The 20,438-nt window shown below is 42.0% G+C and overlaps 1 protein-coding gene across 1 annotated transcript in view; it reads right to left on the bottom strand.

Moving 5' to 3' along the window:
* The window catches only part of LOC146172501 (DNA (cytosine-5)-methyltransferase 3A-like), a 292,512-nt gene that overhangs the window by 67,831 nt on the left and 204,243 nt on the right, over window positions 1–20,438 (bottom strand). The window contains exons 14-15 of the mRNA XM_084585778.1: window positions 17,617–17,768; window positions 5,987–6,072 (exon numbers count right to left, since the gene is read on the bottom strand). Of these exons, the coding sequence (XP_084441904.1) occupies window positions 5,987–6,072; window positions 17,617–17,768 (238 nt within the window). The remainder of the gene's footprint in view (window positions 1–5,986; window positions 6,073–17,616; window positions 17,769–20,438) is intronic.

Raw genomic sequence — 20,438 nt, forward strand, 5'->3', positions numbered from 1 at the left:
TCTCTACAAGGCTTTGCCACATGCCCTGTAATGGCAACGCAAGAGACGTATTCATGTTCTTTTAGTCTTTCATTACGATAGCTCCCAGTATGGCCGATGTACTTCTTCCCACAGGACACTGGTAAGAAATAAATAACAACCTCCTGGCAAGAGACGAAACAGCATGAATTTTCGAGCAGACTTGAGGTTCACTATTCTAGCAATTCATTTTCTGGACAAGACAGGACTAGATGTCATTTCTAAGTTTGTAGAGTGCCTCTATTCGATGGTTTCACATGAAGTAGCAGTTGATGATTTAATAAGGTGTTAGGTATCACTTCATTGCACTTTATCCCACATGTGCTGAAGTTTTGCATCCCGTGATCAGAAACCCATTCTGCCATATTCATCAGCAAATTCAAAGCTCACGAAAAGAGCAATTGTATATTCTGTTTTTAATAATGCAGCACAAAAGACTTGTGAACACAGACTGGAGCAAAGCTTCCAACACCAAGTAGGGCACCTGACGTAACCTGTTACCCTTCAGATGTTATGGTATATGTGGCAGAAAAACTGTAGAAAAAGTTGAACAGCAATGAGTTGAAAAACTAATACTGACATAAAGAAAAGAAAGGCTGTTGTTGTGTCATAACTGTAATAGGTTTCGCCCAACATAAGAAGGATTTCAAAGCTTGTGGAGTGGACGGTGTTTTTTCGACACCTGATTGTCTAGTCTTGTCCTGAAAGTGAATTCCTTGAACAGTGTACCTCAAGCTTGCTCCAAAAGTCATGCTAATAGTTTTGTCTCTTGCCAGGAAGGAGTAAATTATTCCTTACCAGTATCCTGCATGCAGAGAGAAGTACATCAACCAAAGTGACTGCGGTCTTAATGAAAGATTAAAAGAACATAAATACATCTCACGTGTTGCCACCACAGGGCATGTGGCAAAGCACCGCAGAGACTGCAAGAAAGATGTGTGACGATCAAGACAAACATTGTGAGTCCCTGTTTCTGGACTGGATTGTAATACCAGGAAACCATGATGCATTGGCAAGAGGAACCATCGAAGCACTGAGGATAACACGGCTATATGAAGAATGTATTGGCATGCCTTCAATAGCTTTGCAAGAAAAAGAATGAGTCTATCCTGAATGTGAGCTTTGACAGGTGCCAGTTCTATTTTGTCACTGTTTCGTATGCATGAACTGTATCCTCTCATTTTAAGCCTGGCCACCAGTGGGGGTTTTAAACCAATTGGTTTGGTAATAAAAGCTTCAAGCTGTGAACCAGCACTGTGTTTTTTTCCTCCTCTCTTGTCCTTTTTCACATTGTAACTATTGTAGTGAACTAAAAATATGCCGAACATAAATAATGCTTAACCCTTTTAGGGTCGATTTGTTTTGAAAAAAACTCCCCCAGATGGTCAAATTACTTTGTTGCGGATTTTGAAAGTTCAATAAAAGTAAAGTTGTAGAAAAATACTAGGAACCCTATTTTGGAGTCAACGTTGCTCCAGAGTGCAAACTCAGGAACCTCAGGAAACCACAAGGAGAGCAGGAATACCTTGTAAGCATTGATGATAAACAGCAGCCCCAGTCAATAAAGATGGAAATTCGTTTCTGTGGCCCCTGCACCCGAAGTGGCCATAAAGATAAAAATCAAGTTTTGCTCTTCTCCATTGCGATCACAAAGGGGGGTAACCGAAACCATGCAAGGGCCTTGCCGCTGACCGGGCCATAAGCTGCAGCTAGGGATCAGTTCTGTTATCCCCTGCACCGAAGCGAAGCGTCCATGAAGATAGAAATCAAGTTTCCCTCAAGTATCAAGTATTGCAAGTAGCTTGTACTACTTGCTCAAAAACAACTCACAAGGAGGCCAGTGCAGATGAAAAGAAAAATTGTACAGCATGGTTGGTGTCAAATGAAATGCAAGTGGCAGTAGCAGCCCTAATTAGGCAAAAGAGTGCTAAATCGCCTTAACTTCATGGTGCACAAAGTGCAAAAGCACAATAAAATTGTGGGGATATGTGATCTACATTTTATTAGCTGCTTTGTAATCAAGTATCCTTAATTTGCAAAACGATTACAGGAATAATTCCCAATGAACACAAAATTATAAGAAAAATCAAATTCTTTCCTATGTTTTGGTGGCTGGTGGCTTCATTAATATGTATTTCAACCCAGGGTGTGAATGAAAGGGATGAACTCCACTGCTGTGTCAGATTCGCGTGCGTCTCAAGCGCTTGGCGGAGTGCGGCTGCGCTATACGGGCACAGTGGATCCCCGGGCACTGCGGCATAGAGGGCAACGAACGTGCCGACAAGCTCGTGACCGCAGCACATGAACTCCCTCCTAGCGACGAGCAACTTGCTTTGGAGGACGTGCATCAGCGGCCGCTCGCTGACTCGGCTCCACCGCGCAATGATCCTCCGTGCACGCATTGGATGTGCGTTGCCTGGAGAACGATGGATGCACCACGGACTTGCCACCAGTGACGTGTGTGACGGCTGCGGCGCGGTAGAAACTCTCGAACCTTTTCTACTGCACTGCGCCACGCTAGCCGAACTCCACGACGTGAGTTGCTGGTGGCTTACAGAGCGTAAGGGGTAATCCCGGACAGCGTAGCTGTGCTTCTGTGGCCGCCGGGCAGTGCACGCGTCCGCGAGCGAACACACGTGAGCCTGTGTGAGTATATCGAACAGGCGGGCTTGATGACCTGCCTATTTCACCTCGCCAGATAGTGCGTGCTGTGACTGAACGCTCCGCATGTGCTATTTCGCACAATAACGGCCGATCGCCCATGACAGCCGCCAGTGTTTTGTACAGTGTGCCAGTGCGTGTGTTGTGAACAGTTGCCTGGATGCAGAGCTATTGCGGAGGCCCGCCCGATGTGCCAAGTGCTCAGTGACCTAAGACATTTGCGGGTGGGCCTCAAGCAAACTACAGTATACTGTACCATAGTGTATATATTTTCTATTTTTACCTACCCTTTTCTTCCTCCCTATCACTCACCTCTTTGATTTCCTCTACCTTTTCCTCGCTATCCCTTTATTTCCACTGCCCCAATTCAGGTGCTTCAGATATCAGATAGCAGATACCGGGGCTCGCAAACATCTTTTCTTTCCTTTTCTATATACAATAAATAACTACTACCACCACCACCTAATCAAGTATCCTTAATTCGCAAAACAATTACAGGAATAATTTCCAATGAACACCAAATTATAAGAAAAATCAAATTCTTTCCTACGTTTTGGTGACTGGTGGCTTCATTCATATGTATTTCAACCCAGGGTGTGAATGAAAGGGATTCTCTTAAATGCTGATTCTCTTCATATGACAGCAATGAACTAGAATGAACAATGTAGCTGATGGAAGTCTTCGCATGTCCCTAGAATCCTTGCCAGTTTTAGCCCCGTATCAAGAGGTTGCATGCGTTGAGCTGCCAGGAAGCAGTGGATTGCAGAAGCGTTTTTGGGATCACATTGTTTTGCTTTCTTTCAGATACTGGCTGCACTACCAAAAAAAAATATTTCGTTTTATTGACCAGAAAACCAGCGTAATTCAAGCTGTTTATTCTGTTTGCGGACAAACTTAATAGCAACAAATCAAAAGTAGGTGAAAGCAGTGCGACTACTATGTTTACTATTGGCAAAAAAGCACCTCCCCCATGGGAAGTCTCTCCCAGCTGCTACATTACCTCTTCTAGTACACTGTACTACACATTATTAGTGCTGTCCAATGGAAGCTCAGATGTAATATGTATGCACTGAAGTGAAAACATTCTGACTTTTCTGAAGTTTCAGCCCTCTTACCTAACCTATTGTTTCACTTTCCACATGCAGTGCTCTATTAAGACTATTGTATTATGTGCTACAGTGAACACTTTTTCATATATTCCTAATAATGTTTATTTCTAAAATGAAAAAGAAGTTTACAGAAGCTTTGAACCCCAGTGGATGTACTTTACGGAATATTTTAATAATATGTCAAATTTGCCATAACACACAAAATAACTTTTTAATATAACAGATGGTTAAGATAAGTGGGGTATTCTAAACAGTTGGTAAGACAGTGCCACATCATGTTTTCAAATTGAGAAAAACTCCTTTTCTAAAATCGTGCAGTATGAGAAAATATGGAGTCCGAGTGCAATAGATGCGTAAAACCCTCTATGTAATGGCAAGTTTGCTGATGATGTGTTTCAATGACTAAGGGGCCAAACTTGTACTGCTTGTTTTATGTGCAATGTCACACACTTTTTGTAGCAAAAGTTACAGTAGGCTAGTCAGCAGTGCATTTCGAGTAAGACGGAGAGAGAGAGAGAGAGAAGGGAGCAGCAGAAGCTGCTCAGAGCAAGATGATTCAGAAGATGCCAAGAACACAGGTTGAACTGCTCCTTCTGTTTTGAACAATCTGTTTGGTAGCTTTTGCTACGCATATCCAGGCTTAACCGATTTGAGCCCCCATAAATGTTTTCTGCTCTGTCACTAAAAAATAATTACCAAGTTGTTGACAATGGCTACCCCTTTCTTTGCATCTAGTAACATAAGCAAAAGCATTTAGGAATGAGACATGGCACACTAGTGCTTGCTGCTCAAAGTGGATAGGAATGTTACATTTCCCCAGAGCTTCCTCAATGTCAATTGAACTCAGCTATAGTTTTGTGCAAAATGAGTGCCACATTTCCCCGTTCTGCATTGGTCTAGAAAACAAGATTTTTCTCATTTCAGAAACTAATATCACATTGTCTTGCCTACTGGTTCGTAATAATAGTGATTATAATAATAGTAGTGGAAATAATAATGATAATCGAAAGGTAGGCAAGTGAGTTTTTACAGTATAGTAGGTCTATCACTGCTAAGCATTTCTGATATTTTTATATTTGTACCTATTTCAAACAATCGTTCAATATGGTCACTGAAATACCCTGTACATGTCTCGTCAAGAAACTTTACTTGCTTGAGGCAGTGGCAGTAGGATTAAACGAGGTGTAAGTGCATAGTGTTGGCTTCAACATGCAATGCCTTTAGCAGAATTTTTTTTTCTGGACCAGCCCTAGAATCTGATGCCTCCGAAGATTTGCAAGACCCTGCAATAATGATCATGTACTAAAATGGGAAAATAAAGTATTTTGCAGTATGTGCTCTTGTTTTTGCTTGCATTTTTATGCTCTGTCAAATTGTACTGGTGAATTGCTTGTGTCCTTTTTACATTACCATTATGTCACCAGTATTCCAACGCGGGTGTGAATGTGCACCTCACAGGACAGGTGTAATGCACACCACTGAGCAACGAGTGTATTTAAGCCCTCTGCTTAATGTACTGGAAATGTACAAAATTAGTCACCATTGCCACTTCTCAGGACGCTCACAGTATGTCCTAGGTTCAGAGCCAAGTCCTGAAAATGCCCTGAAGAAGTCCTTCGTGCTATCCTGAGGATGATCTCTGGATGTCCTAAGGCCGGACAGTAGGACTTGTGAACTTTTGAGGATCATTGAAGGACATCATGAGGACCATGGAACCTCCCCAGAGATGTCCTGAGGACATTTTTAGGATGGCTTAGTGCTGTCTGGGAATACAGTAAATTTACTGTAGTGTAAATGGTTCTTGTATGTAGTTTCAAGGCCATTTGATAATTCAAAAGTTGGATAAGTAAAACTTTCCTGGTCTCATCAAGTTTGATATAATGAACCTTTGCTGTATACTGGTACAGCATTCCCACCATTGTAATTTGCTAGGCTGGGATTTATCTGTCTAAACCATGGCTATTCTGCAGAAAAGCCACAGCCAATGGCCTTCACCTAGCCCAGTCAATGAGACCACAAAAGCAATCTGAATTTCCTGACCTCATCACTGGTTCTCTGCAAACAATACTTGCATTTTCTTAGCTTGATAGGTCAGTCAACAATATGGTTGAAAGGAGTCTGAACTGGGAGCTCTTGACATGCATGTTTTCTTTGTGTTTGGAAGGAGCATGCACAGGAAAACTCCTTGAGGTACTCACGCGTGCATGCCAGGAACGTTTCCCCAGAAGAAACGAGCCCTGACTTGGGGTGAGAAGAAGCGGCCATCCAGTACTGCTGGCTCACTCTGTAACACATGGTGCAAGCAGCAGAAACTCTATGAGTGTCATAACACTAGGCATGAGAGCAATGCAACTCCCTACCCTGTTATTACAAGTGACCAAGGAAACCCATTTTTTGAATTTTAGTCATCTTACTGGTACACTTCAAAAAAAAAGGAGGGGAGAGGGGACACTTACACCGTATATACTTTTGTGAGTGAACAATTGGATAAAGAAATGTAATAACAAGAGTTAGATGCTTCAATCTCTATTATAATGGGAGTTCTAGTTTCATATCAAAATGACAAATGCACAATTTCAAGTGGTAATGTATACAATGAGCACTCTGGTATTTGTTATTAGTAGGGTATATGGAGTTTAATGCCCTAAAGCAACTGCAATGAAGGATGTAGCTGCGGAGGTCTCCAGATAAAGTGATACCTTGATAATTCAACATGCTTAATTTCAAATCCCAGATAGCTAGAATTTCTATGGTTCCATAATTTCTGCCATAAATTCACCTGTGCAATTTGAAGCGGGGGGCCTGCACAAACCCTGTTAATTTTAAGGTTTTTGCTGCTTTGCTGAAATGTGTGATTTTGATTCCACTGTAAATCAATAAAGCAACGGCACCTTGGAGCTGCAAAGCGGTACCACAAGAGATGCTTATGTGTCCCTATGCCATAGTGCCCACTGCCAAAGCTACCAGCACTGAAAACCACTCTGTGGTATGGCTTGCCGACCCCTGAAGCACGCCCTTGCAGAGGTATGTATATCCCCTTCAGGCACCGTGTCCCTGTATGGGAATGCAAACTTTGTGCAGCCTGCTGTGTAAAAAGGCACTTTAAAATGCCATTTTGAATGTTTCAAAACATGTGCCCTGAGCCACTTTATTGGACAACTGGCCCAAAAAAAATCCTGCCTGAAAAGCACAGCAAACATGGACAAGGCTACCTTCTACAGAGCTAACAGCAATTGCTTCTTTTTGTGATGTTGAACTGTTAAAAATCTATGCTGACCAAAACATTAGCATATCTTTTTATCGGAGGAAGAGCTCCTTACTGGGAATAATTGCTGTCAATTTTGTGACTAGCATATTCAGCCTTGCATGCACTTCTGAATGTTAGCATCTCTGATCGGGGACAGGGTGCTTCAATGCCACCTCTGCCAGCAGTCCTTTTCTGAATGTTCAGCATCACTTTCTTACTTATGCACCCTACTGTACAAAAAAGTAATAAAAGTGCCATTTTGGATGTTTCAAAACTTGCCAAACTCAACAAGCTGACAAACTTAACTTCCTTATAGCACTGTACCATCTTAGGTCAAGAACCAGAAAGTGTCTGGCAAGGATAATTCCTCACTTTCAATCTTTTGCACTGTGCAACATCTGGATGGAGTATACTTTGAAATGAAAAGGCTGAGAAGTTCGTATAGGGAATTATTTTGGACATGACAGCTTTCAAAACTGATGTGAACAGCCTAATCACATGCAGCAGAACCCCTCAAAAATGGCACTGTCAGCCAAGTAGTGAGTATCCAGATTCTGTTGCAATGAAGGCTAGACCGGATATGCAACTGACCGCTGTCACCAGATAAGACGGCTACAACCACTGGCTGCAGCATGTCAACACATCAAATTTACAGTGCTGCTGCCCTGAAGGATGCAAAGTAAGTGTCAGATTAGCTGCCAAAAGTGACATCGTTTTCAGCATGCCGACTAAGAGCAACTGCTTTTACCATTTTCACAGTAGGTATAATCTAAAGTGATTGATTTAATTAAGAAATCAAGTAATAATCTGTAAACATCTTTTGTGCCCGATATCTTGTTAAGGACACTGTTGAACATTCTGCTTATAGCATGCAATGCTTTTTCTGTATTGAGGCTCCCTGTCCCCAAATGGGGACATTGCAAAAACCATAGAAAAATAAATTTTTTCTGAGTTTCTTCAGGACACGTCATTTCAAGTGTCAAGAACCGAAAATGACCCTCAGATATTTTTGTATTGACAATCAGTTTGGTTCATATGTGTAAAATTTGTAGTCTATATCTACTCTTAAGTGATGCAGTTGTCACACCTTCGACCTTTAGAGGTGCAGAATGGTCAAATTCGCATTGAGGGGGGAGTATGTATCTCAGGAACCACTAGCGGTACATACTTGTAGGTGGTACCAAACGATTTGTCACGGTGAGATCTACGCCAAATGAAGTTGTGATGAACGATAACTCTGATAGATTAGGGAGTGGCAAAACCTAGGTTCTTCTAATGTCCCATAGATCGTGACCTGATGCCGAGCGTTGAAAGTGAGGATTGTAGTATTTAGAAAACTGATGCAATTGTGTGTTCAAGATGATGCAAAAAAGATAAATAAAGGAATGTCAAACATACACAGAGCCATGATTCAAGTCATGCTATAATCACTAAAGAACCCATGAGCTAACACTCATGGACTTCGTCTATCAGACTGTTGCAAGTTTTTTTTTGCAAGTTGTCCATCCTTCTAATCATCAATCATCAATAAAAGCATGCAGTCATCTGCGATCATAATGTTGAATTTTTACTATCATTCACTCTAAAAGGCTGTTGCTATCATGCCTTCACCAATGGTTTTGTGGCAGTGGAAGGTGCTGGCCCCAATTGTGGCAGAGTAAAGCAAACATACTGAAAGCCAAGCTTGCACAACTGGACCCCCCATGCTCACTGATAAAGCTAAGGAAAAAAATTAACATGCTGTGCTATTCAGCATCTTGATGCCCAGCCCAGAAACTTAGTGTGGGCTGTGATGATGTAAAACTGAGGAACATCCTACTAACACTTTCTTTTTCACATTCTCAGCAGTAAATGTGAAGGGTGGGTTCATTATACAAATAAACATGGTAAATTTACCATAATGCAATGGCTGTTGTCAAATTTTGAGACTGTTCGAAAATTATACCTTTTTTTTTCCGTCCCATGAAGTTTGAATTAACAAGCTTCTACTATATTATAAGAAAGCAATTGTCTCAGTTGAAACCACAGCAGTTAAGAAGTCAGTGTAAAACTAGGTTGTAGATGAGCCACAAGTGAAAGCACTAGAAGATATTTATAGTCGCTGAGCAGCAACCAGTCTTTGATAAAGTAATAAAATCCATGTAAGGAAGGGTGCAAGTAAGGAGAAATGATTAGTTCAGTGCTATTTCACTACTTGCTTACAGGAAGTATTCAGAGATCCAGATTAGAAACAGCAAGGAGTGTAAATTTTCTTAATATCAGATTCCCTGATGAAATTCGAGTGAATTGCAGAGTATGATAAATTACCATGACAAAAAAAGGCAAGATAGTGGGGGTAAAATTTGCAGAGAACTAGTGTTCAACACCTTGATTTTAAAAGAACCGCAGTTTACTACAGGTAGTCAGGCACTGGAAGTGGTAAGAGAATGCATTTACTTAGGGCAGCTCATGGGCACAGATCTGGAGCAAAGGAGTGAAATGTACAGAACAAGACAGAGGTACAGCCCATTTGGCAATTCCACCAAAATCATGACTAGCAGTTTACCAGCATCCCTCATAAGAAAGCATACAACTTATAGGTACTCACTTATGGGGGAGAAGCGTGGAAACTGTGGAAAGGGTCTAACTTAAATCTAGAACAATGAAGAGACATGAACATGATAGGTCTAAAACTGAAAAAAAGATGCAGAGTGGGTCAGGGAACAAACATGAGTTACTGACATTCAGGTCAAAATCAAAAAGGAAAGGACAAAGGCAGGGCATGTAACACAATGGCAAGATAACTGATGTTTGCCAAAAACAAATGCCAGAAGAAAGTTAGGTAGCTAGATGAGACTAAATTCGCAGGGATTAGGTGGTTGCAGCTGGCACAGAAGTGAAGTGCTTGGAAGGATATGGGGAAGGCCTTTTTACTGTAGTGGCTGTAGTCAGGCTGATGATAAAAGAGCTACTTGAGAATTTAACCCATTGACAGTCACAAATTTACCTCCAGTGCCATATTTTTTGCCGATTTTAAACAAAGCTGTTAAAGCCTAGATAAATAGGCAAAAAATGAAAGTATTACAGTCATAGCATCAATTAATCTAACTAAACAGGGGAGCAATGCACTTCATTAGTGTCAATAAACTGAGAGAGCACCAATAAAGGTAAAAAACAGCCTATATAGGCCTCCGCTAGCATCCCAGCAAGATAGATCGATTTCATGCTTTCTTGCAATCACGTAGAGGAAACAAAACTATTAGGGCGAGTTGCTACAAATCGTGCGTAGCACCAAAGGTCACAATATAATTTTTTTGCTGCAAGATGATAGTGTGAACAATTTTGTAACACTTCTTGTAAGTCCTAGAATTTCTTCATGGGCCTCCCGCTAGTGTGTCAACAAATGTGGAGATCAAATTTTATGTCGTCATTGCGACCATACAGGGAAACTGAAACCGCAAGAGTGTGCAACTGTAAACAGCATGCAACACAATGGTCATGGTCAGTTTTCTTTTCCTCTGCAACACTGTGCACAGACAATTTTTTATGAATTTTTTGTGTTCTAGAAGATGGCAGCACCTCCCAGTATGCACATCTCTTCAGAAAAGTGCAAAATTTCAGATGCACGCTCACTGCAGTATGCATACGACAGAAGCCTTATGGGACGAAATTCGACCACAGTATCCGTACAGTAAAAAACACTCAAAGGGTTATGCAGTTTAACCAAAGAAAGTTTAGAAGCACTCAACATAAATAAAAAGAAGAAATAATCCCAGTCCTGAACTTACACTAAAGGAAAATTTGTTCTTTATTATGGCTTCTACTAACGAGCTGTGATGAGCTGGATGTGGCTACTTTATGACATGATGGTCTAGGTTTGTCCGTGCATATTGGGGGTCTTAAAAGGCCACTGTCTAGGGAAGGACCTTTTAAGCAAAGGAGCCCAGTGTTTCGATCAGGTACCGGAGATATTCTGTGCAAAATGCTACAGCGACATGCACACCACAAAGCAATGAAAATACAAATCAAAGCTCTATCATGTTCTCTTTTGGGAAGCCAGCTTGCCCGTTCCCTGCACTGGCCTGTCGAGCTGCAGCTATGACATCTTAGTCGAAAACAATGTCCACTGGTCTGTCTCGCTGTCTGAGAGTGAAGGATGGGTGTCCACCGCTCGCTACATGCTTTTCCCTCTCCACGGCCAGACTGAATTCAGCGGCGCGCTCCCTTGCCCGTTTTTATTTTCCGTGCCTGCAGAGTGCCACAGCCCACCTCCCACCAAACGTGGAGGAAGAAGGGAAATTTTTCTTGCGGAGGCTAGACGACCGGGCAGAAAAGTGAAAAACCTTTGCGAGGGAACGGGAGGAGAGAAACACAACAGAATTGGGTGATTGCAGTGCCTGTAACTGCGTTATTAGTTACTCTTTTCAAAAACATTTTGCGGCTTTGCATTTTGGTGGCGAAGTCAGGGAAGAATACTTTTGACCAGAGGGTGGACAGTGGGCCTTTGAGGGGGGATGATACACTTGCTGGAAACTTTCTTATTTATAAACAGATCTGAACCAAATTTTCGCATTTTGTGTACCTTGATATGCTGATTCTAAAGGTGCAATTATTTTAACATAGGGCAAGGTGTGATTGGATTTTCTCAATGGTAGGGTCCTCTGAGCAGGGTCAACTAGCAACAAATAGCAGAAACATTGTTAAAACGAAGAACAGCACAATTAAAGCCCACTGCTCCTGCTGCTTCTGTAGTGCGATGAATCAATGCTGCTTTTTCAAATGCCGAGAAGGCAGTTCGAATTCGTTTCATGCGGCACGTTTTTCTGCACTTTTTATTGAGTAAGCAATACTACGCCAGGTTTCAGCCTGTCACGTGAACCCAGCCAGAACCCACATTTCAAATTCAGAGCAACCGCAGACGAGGCCCTTCTCCAAACCATCGGGTAAACCCGGTCGGTAGCTATGCCACGCCGCAGATGGCGCGTCGTTACCATAGCAACAAGAGCGACTGCAGATGGGGCCTCTCTTCAAGCCGTTTGGTAAACCAGGTCGGTAGCCAAGCCGTGCCGCCGCTACAGCTGAGACACTGCAGAGTGGAGGTGCTGGCGTCGCTGAAGGGAAGGCACTGCGCTCATGCAGGATGTTTCAGAATGTGGAGAGGAGGTGGTAACTGGCTTTAGAAAATGTGTGTTTGCTCGCTTTGCCTGACCATTCGACATCCTGTCTGATAAACAGAAAAAGAGGTACGTCAGCTTGCTGCAGCCAGGAAGCAACGAGCCTAAAAATTTTGAATGGATGAAAAACGTTATTGCAATTATAAATTTAATGCAGTATTGCTTACGCAACCTACCAGATTTAACTAAAGCTAAACCATGCTAAGTAATGCCGAAAGTTGGGCGAGTTGGTTAACGTTCATGATGGAAAATAGCGCGAAAAGGTACACGAAGGACAGAAGGAAGACACGGACAAGCATTAACTCTCAACTGCAGGGTTTATTGCTGAAGCATACAATAAATACACGTCACTTGAAAAAAAGACAGAAAAAACAAAAAGAAAAAAAAAAGAAGAGAGAGAAGCAGCCTCCTAAATGGGAAGCTAGGTCATAACATAGGCAGCAACACACAGTAACACGTGCCACTCATTGCTGCGGAGGGAAGAAAAGGGAAGATACAGCTAAGTAGATAAGTAAAGTCAATGTAAAGTAGAGGCTAAGAAATCAAATTCACAACCTACCAAGTTAACCGACGGCTCGCTGACACAAAGTTTGACATTTTTTAATATGATAAGCCTCTTAATTTCACGAACCAGCTTGTCACGAAGTCTAAAAAGAACGGTGACCATAGAAAAAAGTGGCGTGCACTTTTGTTTCCCCTTATGGTCCTTATGTTTACTGATCTCGAGCCGGGCATCCTGAAGAGTGAAGTTGAATGGGCCTTAGCCAGCCTTGCTAAGAACAAAGCTAGCGGAATTGATGGTATTCCAGCTGAGTTGCTTCAAAACCTCAACCACGACGCTGTTAACATTCTGCATTCATTATGTCAGAAGATTTAGAACACCCTGCAGTGGCCACAGGATTGGAAGAGATCAGTTTACATCCCCATTCCAAAGAAAGGCAGTGCCAAAGATTGTTCCAACTACCGCACAATCGCGCTTATTTCGCATGCTAGCAAGGTGATGTTGAAAATCCTCTAAGGTAAGCTGCAGCAGTATGTGGATCGGGAGCTTCCAGACGTGCAAGCTGGGTTTCATAAGGGCAGGGGCACTAGAGACCAAATTGCCAACCTTCGCTGGATCATGGAAAAAGCAAGAGAGTTCCAGAAACCCATCTACTTCTGCTTTATTCATTATGCGAAAGCGTTTGACTGCGTAGATCACAGCAGATTGTGGCAAGCTCTCCAAGAGATGGGAGTTCCAATTCACCTCATCTGTCTCCTCAGGAACCTGTATGAAGGGCAAGAGGCCACAGTCAGAACTGGGCATGGTCTTACTGATTGGTTTCCGATTGAGAAAGGAGTGAGACAAGGCTGCATACTGTCGCCCTGCCTATTTAACCTATATGCAGAGTGCATCATGAGGAAGGCAGGTCTGGATGAGTCTTCAGCTGGAGTGAAGATTGCTGGAAAACATATCAACAACCTTAGGTATGCGGATGATACCACATTAATGGCAGAAAGTGAAGTGGAACTCAAGAGACTTCTGATGCGCATACAAGAAGAGAGTGAGAAGTTTGGGCTTAAGCTGAACATTAAAAAGACAAAGATCATGGCGTATTGCCCTATCAAGTCCTGGAGCATCAAGGGACAAGAAGTGGAAGCTGTGACAGATTTTCTCTTCTTGGGCTCCAAGATTACCCCGGAAGAAGACTGCAGCCATAAAATTAGGAGATGCCTGCTTCTGGGAAAGAGAGCCATGGTTAGCCTTGACCACCTAGTAAAGAGCAGAGACATTAGTCTGTCAACCAAGATCCGTATAACTCGTGCTATGGTCTTTCCAGTTGTGATGTATGGATGCGAGAGTTGTACTGTGAAGAAGGCTGACCGCCGAAGAATTGACGCGTTTGAATTGTGGGGCTGGCAGAGACTCTTGAGAGTTCCTTAGACTGCCAGAAGATCAAATCAGTCGATATTGTCGACCATAAACCCTGACTGCTCATTGGAGAGTCAAATTCTAAAGTTAAACTCATTTACTTTGGTCATCTGATGAGAAGAGAGGAGTCACTGGAGAAAGATTTGATGTTGGGAAAGGTTGAGGGTCGCCGGAGAAGGAGAGGCAGCGAATGCGATGATTAGATGGCATCCTCGAGGCACTGCAGATGAATTTATGTGATGTTAGGAAGATAGTGAGAGACCGGAAAGCGTGGCGTGACATGGTCTATAGGGTCACGAAGAGTCGGACACGACTGAACGACTGAACTGAACTGGTCCTCTTTAATGCTACAAGTGCGGCAATGCTCCGGAAGATTCCCAGACTGTTCTCTTAAGGATTTGTGGTGTTCCCCTAGCCTAACGTTGAGACACCACTCCGTTTGTCCTATGTCAACGCTTCTGCAAGACAAAGGAAGCTTATACACCATGCCGACCCCACACGGTACAGACGGGGAACGGTGCTTAACGGAGCAACCACGCCTCTTTTTCTTGTCGCCACCAATTTCCTACCAACTCCGAATATGTGAGCACAAACTGTTCAATTTTTTCGGTCCAGAAAAAACCACGGAAATGCCATAGTGGCTTCCCACCTTCTTTAGTCCATGTGTCATTCTATGGACTAAAGAAGGTGGAAAGCCGCTATGGCGTTTCCGTGGTTTTTTCTGGACCGAAAAAATTGAACAGTTTGTGCTCACATTTTCAAAATTGCCAGGAAACTGGCAGCGACAAGAAAAAGAGGCGTGGTTGCTCCGTTAAGTACCACTCGCCGTTTGTACCCTGTGGGGTTGGCGTGGTGTATAAGCTGCCTTTGTCTTGCGGAGGAGTTTACATAGGACAAACGGGGCAGTGTCTCAACGTTAGGCTAGGGGAACAGCACAACTCCTTAAAAAAACAGTCTGGGAATTTTCCGGAGCATTGCCACGCTTGTAGCATTAAAGAGGACCATAAGGGGAAACAAAAGTGCACACCGCTTTTTTCTATGGCCACCGTTCTTTTTAGACATCGTGACAAGCTGGTTCGTAAAATTATGGAGGCTTACCATATTAAAAAATGTTAAAATGTGTGTGTCAGCTAGCCATCGGTTAACTTGGTAGATTGCAAATTTGATTTCTTAGCCTCCACTTTACATTGACTTTACTTATCTACTTAGGTGTGTCTTCCCTTTCCTTCCCTCCCCAGCAATGAGAAGCACGTGTTACTGTATGTTATTGCCTATGTTATGACCTAGCTTCCCATTTAGGAGGCTGCTTCTCTCTTTTTTTGTTTTTTGTTTTTTTTTCAAGTGACCTGTATTTATTGTGTGCTTCAGCAATAAACCCTGCAGTTGCGAGTTAGAACTTGTCCCTGTTTCCTTCCGTCCTTTGTGTACCTTTTTGTGCTATTTTCCATGAAAAGCTAAACCCCAAATAATTTTTTTACAGTTGACAATAAAATGAATTACATAATTCATTGGGTGCATTCTGTTTAAGTTGCATTATGTGATTTTTTTTACAAGTACCCATAAAAGCAGCCATGTAGAGGCCAGGAGGCAACATCAAAGATAGTGCTACGGCCATGCTCACAAAATTTAATTATTCAATTATTACCCACCATCAGTGGGTGTTACCTTAAGGTTGTGTTCAGACACTTCTGTGCCAGAATTACTGTTTAGCTTGCTGACATACAGCTAGTGATGAGGAAGTTCTAGGACACTGCTGCTGAGAGATCAGAATTATGTTAGGGCAAGTAGTTTCTGAAATACTACAAAAAGTTAAAGCCTGGGTTCTTGTTTAGAGAAAAATTAGCATCCAAAAAAACTCGTTGCACAATGTTAGAATATAAAAAATTTCTCTGTCAATTTAAACTACAGTTAGATCTCCTCCATTCTGCCAGAGAAAAGTGCCATCTTTGCACATCAAACACATGCCCTATTTAAAAAAATTCTGAAAATACTTCATTAAAAATGTGCATCTTGCATACTGCATGCATTTATCTTTATGGCAAAAAAATGCATTGATAACTGAAATAAAACAGATGCTATTTTTCATCCAAGATTCCAAATGTGCCAAAATTGTTGTTTTGAAAAGCCAAGCAGAAACATCAAAAATACCTTCACTGGGAAAAAAGAAAACCTCAAGGAGATGCACCAGGGGCCTAATCTGCATTCTTCTTGACCAGCTTCCTCATGCTCAGAGGTGCACACTTCTCGTTCGCCCATAGCACGAGTTATCCACCCATGACCAGAGTCCAGATCGTGCATGCTGTCAGGGCAAGTGATCTTGCACACCTCTATCGCCAATATCATAGCATGGCCAGTCACCACCACTCACCCTATCAGAAGAAGTGATCTTCAACACCTTTCTATCAACAGCATCAATGTTTACGCGGCCGGAGATTCCCCACAGCGAAGGCCGGAGTCGCCTCTGTGGTCCCCGCAAATGATGTGAAGATAGGTGTCTTTGGTCACAGTGACGTTATTGTGCAATCTACGAGTCTGGCTGTGCATTGCATGCTCCCACAACATAGCAGCACCATCATTACGCTTTCTGCCCCTACCTTTCTTCCATGAATGGCCAAAGTGATATTTAACATGAAACTTTTTTGCACTGCCAGGTGTCACGAACCACATGATCACAAAAGTGATGCTTCTTCAAAATGGTGGCCTGGACAAAATAAAAGCTTCCTTAGTCTATCAACCCAGTCAAAAACTGCTATTTTGGTCATGTTTCGAGTAACCAATAAAAGCATGCACTGTGCATCATTTTTGTGCCTTTTATTGCTTATGTGCAGCCCAACGCCGAAAACCAAGCTTTCAAACAAAACCAAAATAGCACTGTCGGAGTGAGTAGTTCCCAAGCTGCAGTCGGTCGAAAAAGATGAGTCTAGGCCTCAAACAAACATCTGCAAGCATGTTAATTGCTGCCATTAATGATTACAACACATGAAATAAGATTTTGAAACCAAAATGTGCAGATTGGTGCAGATGGGACTCAGGAATATGAAAATAAAGAGACTGAAAGTGCTATTTTAGGGTATATGTTTGTTTTTCGAGTGCCATGCCCCTCCTATGCAACGTCTGTTTAGATAAAAACCCAGAATGTGCCTACATAACTCCATCTACTTACCTACATCCTTGCCCTACTATTTATATGAATGCAAAGCTTTTTCAGAGTTACTCATTGATGTTGGCAGTCACATCTGCCATATGTCAAAACGTAGCTAAAATGTATGAGAAGGTATATTTTTACTGGAGGCAATTTACATTTCACACAAAAAAGAAATGGTACCAAAAACAACAATAAAACATCATTGTTAAGATGTACTTTCAGTGCAATGAGATTTTCCTTAATGCCATTGTCACAGGCTCCAATCAAACTAAGTCACTGGCCATATCGCATAAATAATCACTTTCAAACATTGCAGGTGTCACTACAAATTTCAGAAGGGAATGAAACATAGAATAGGTCATGAAATATACCTGGAGGAAGTGTGAAATGGTGCGTCGAAGCTCACGTGGCATGGCAGCAACATTCTCAAACATCCAGAAGAGATGCCGGTCACCATTAAACCGCCGCACCAAATAGAGCACTCGGTGAAATTCAAAAAACAGGATTCCAGTGCCCGCCGGATCTGCACAGACACCATATAACGCACTCTGGAGATTTTTTTTCCCTGGGGCATTCTCATAAACAAAGTTAAAAACGAAAAAAGTCTAGGGCTAGAGAAGGGGTGTCGAGTGCTTGCACTTTAAAAAAGTGATAATGAAAAGTCGAATGTCTTCTGCCGTAGTTGGCACTGGCAAAAAAATAGTATGTGTAAATGCAAATAATTTTCTATTGATGTTTTTCATTCAAGATCTCTGCCATTTAGAGGTGTACAAATATTTGGAAACTTGAATGTAAATAAAATATGTTGATTTGTATTAGGAAAACTGATACTTTCATTTTTCTGCAAATTCAAAACTCAAATTACCTGTAAATTCTCAAATTGCCCCCAGTTTCATGGCACTTCTTAAGTTTCAAAATTTTTTGTGATGAAGGTCATCATTGAGAGGGTAATAGACAAAATGTGAACCATGATGGTATAGAACACCATGGCTGCAACTTCCTGTCATGTTTTGATTCGATGAACCAAGTATCCCGAAACATGTCATCAAAATCATCACTGAGAGGCTAATGGACAAAATGTGAATCTGATGGTTCGTCAATGCCTTGGTCACAGCTTCCAGTAAATATCTTGGTTCAGATGAGCGGGAATATTGTCAGCATAGTCATCAGCTGTACTCATAATGCAAACAGGACAAACTGCAAGGGACAAGAAAAGAAGGGACACAGGACGAGTGCTGACTCGCAACTAGTTTATTCGCTAGAACCTTCATTTATATAAAAGCTCAATCAAAGAAAAGATAACAAAAACCTGAAAAACGCAACACTTTTATAAAAACAGTTCTCAGGTATGCTCGTAGCATCATCAAGAACTCCCAAGATATGCAATCTCCCTATCACAAAAGAAAATGATTGGCTTGCTGAGGCAATTCCATTTGTCCTTTGTGATATGGAAAGCCATACAATCTCCCATGTCGTCTGATCTGTGCAGGTGTACAGTACACGTGTGTGATTAAACAATGAAGTGTACTTCTTCCTTTCCTTTATTATCACTTTACATTTAAGACAATGCTTAAGCAAATTTGAAAGGCCATTCTCACTATTTAAATTATTATTGTGTTCCTATAAGCGCTTGTTAAGGAACTTCCTGGTCTGACCAATATAAACAGTTCAAAGGGCAGGGGGACACTGTAAACAACCATATTTTACAGGCCGCAATCTTATCCTTGTGTGCAATGCCACATTCTTTTTTCTTGGTCTCTTTCTTCCTTGCAATGGCAAGGCATAGCTTTTTGAGCTTGATGGGGGGGCTGAAACACGCCAACATTATATCTGCTCCCTACATTCCTTAGTCGATGGGAGATGTGATGTACATATGGCAAAACAGCAACTTTCTTCTTTTCAGGCTGGACATCTGTCACACGTTTTAAGGATTTAAGCAACCGAGAGCATGCCCCAGCTATAACTTGGTCTTGATATCCAGCAAACTTAAGTCTAGATAATGTGGATTGAAACCTATCTTCAATGACATGATAACATGATTTTGTCAGGGTACTTTGCAGACAGGAACTGATTATGCTATGTTTTACCAATGTGGAATAACCTGAGTGGAAATTAAGAAGTGGCCTTGACGATCTCTGGTTGTACTTCTAGCATACATGGTTCCACTCGAAATGCATCCTTAGGTCCAAAAACTAGTTTCTCGTTAACTGGCATCTCAAAGGATAACTGTTCTCCCGACCCACACTCCCTGAACACTTCTAGAATGTCAACTAAATGAGCTGAAAAACTCCCACATACTGCAAAAATCATAGTCATTGACATATCTGACTGTCTTAAGATGTAGGCTAGTTCTTTTCCAAATCTCTATCAACATACCACAAAAAATATCACTTAATACCATAGCGATGCTTGACCCGATGCACACTCCTGATTTCTGTGCAAATATCTTGCCTTGCCACCCTATGAAAGTGGAATGCAGGTAAAACCGCACTAGTTCTAAGAAATTTTCTGGAGACATCCCACATTACATTATGAACACCACTTCATCATTATCATCTTTTCACAAGCTTCAACAGGCAGTCATGTGGAAGGCTATAATAGGTCTGTGACATTGATACGAAAGGCTACACAACCACTCAGGTTGTTCTCCTTAGGAAAGACATGAGGGCATCGGGCTTGGAAATCTTTGGATGGCCAAATAAATTGAGGGATGAAAGGTGCCATGGTAGAAAGTTGACACCTGGTGTTGCCATGTGCCCCTTTCCGATACAATTGCTCTGAAGGGTTCGTCAACTTTACAGGTCTTCATGGTGAAAAAGATAACCAGGTGCCTTTTGCTGCATTGGCCAACCTGCTTAGACAAGGGTTCAGGGCCAAGGTTGCTGAGAAGGGAGACGGCTTGCTCCTTGATGATGGCATCTTTCAGTGTGAGACACCTCAAAGTTCTTAAAGACTGCGGACATGGCTTTTGAATCTCATAGAAGTTTGGAACTTCCACGCACTCTGCAATGCAATGGGTCCTGTCATTTTCTTTCATTTTCCTGGCTATTGACCTTGACATGGCTAGTTTTTCCACCTCATCTGGTGTGGGTTCAAAAGGTATGCTTAAGGCCTAGCTTGAGAACATTACTGATACTCTCAGGAATCTGTTGGTCAATGAAAGTGAAAAACTTGCTTTCTTATAAGCCTCTTT

This window comes from Amblyomma maculatum, unplaced genomic scaffold, assembly GCF_055883805.1.
Source record: "Amblyomma maculatum isolate TAMU_Amacu unplaced genomic scaffold, ASM5588380v1 scaffold_13, whole genome shotgun sequence".
NCBI lineage: Eukaryota > Metazoa > Arthropoda > Arachnida > Ixodida > Ixodidae > Amblyomma > Amblyomma maculatum.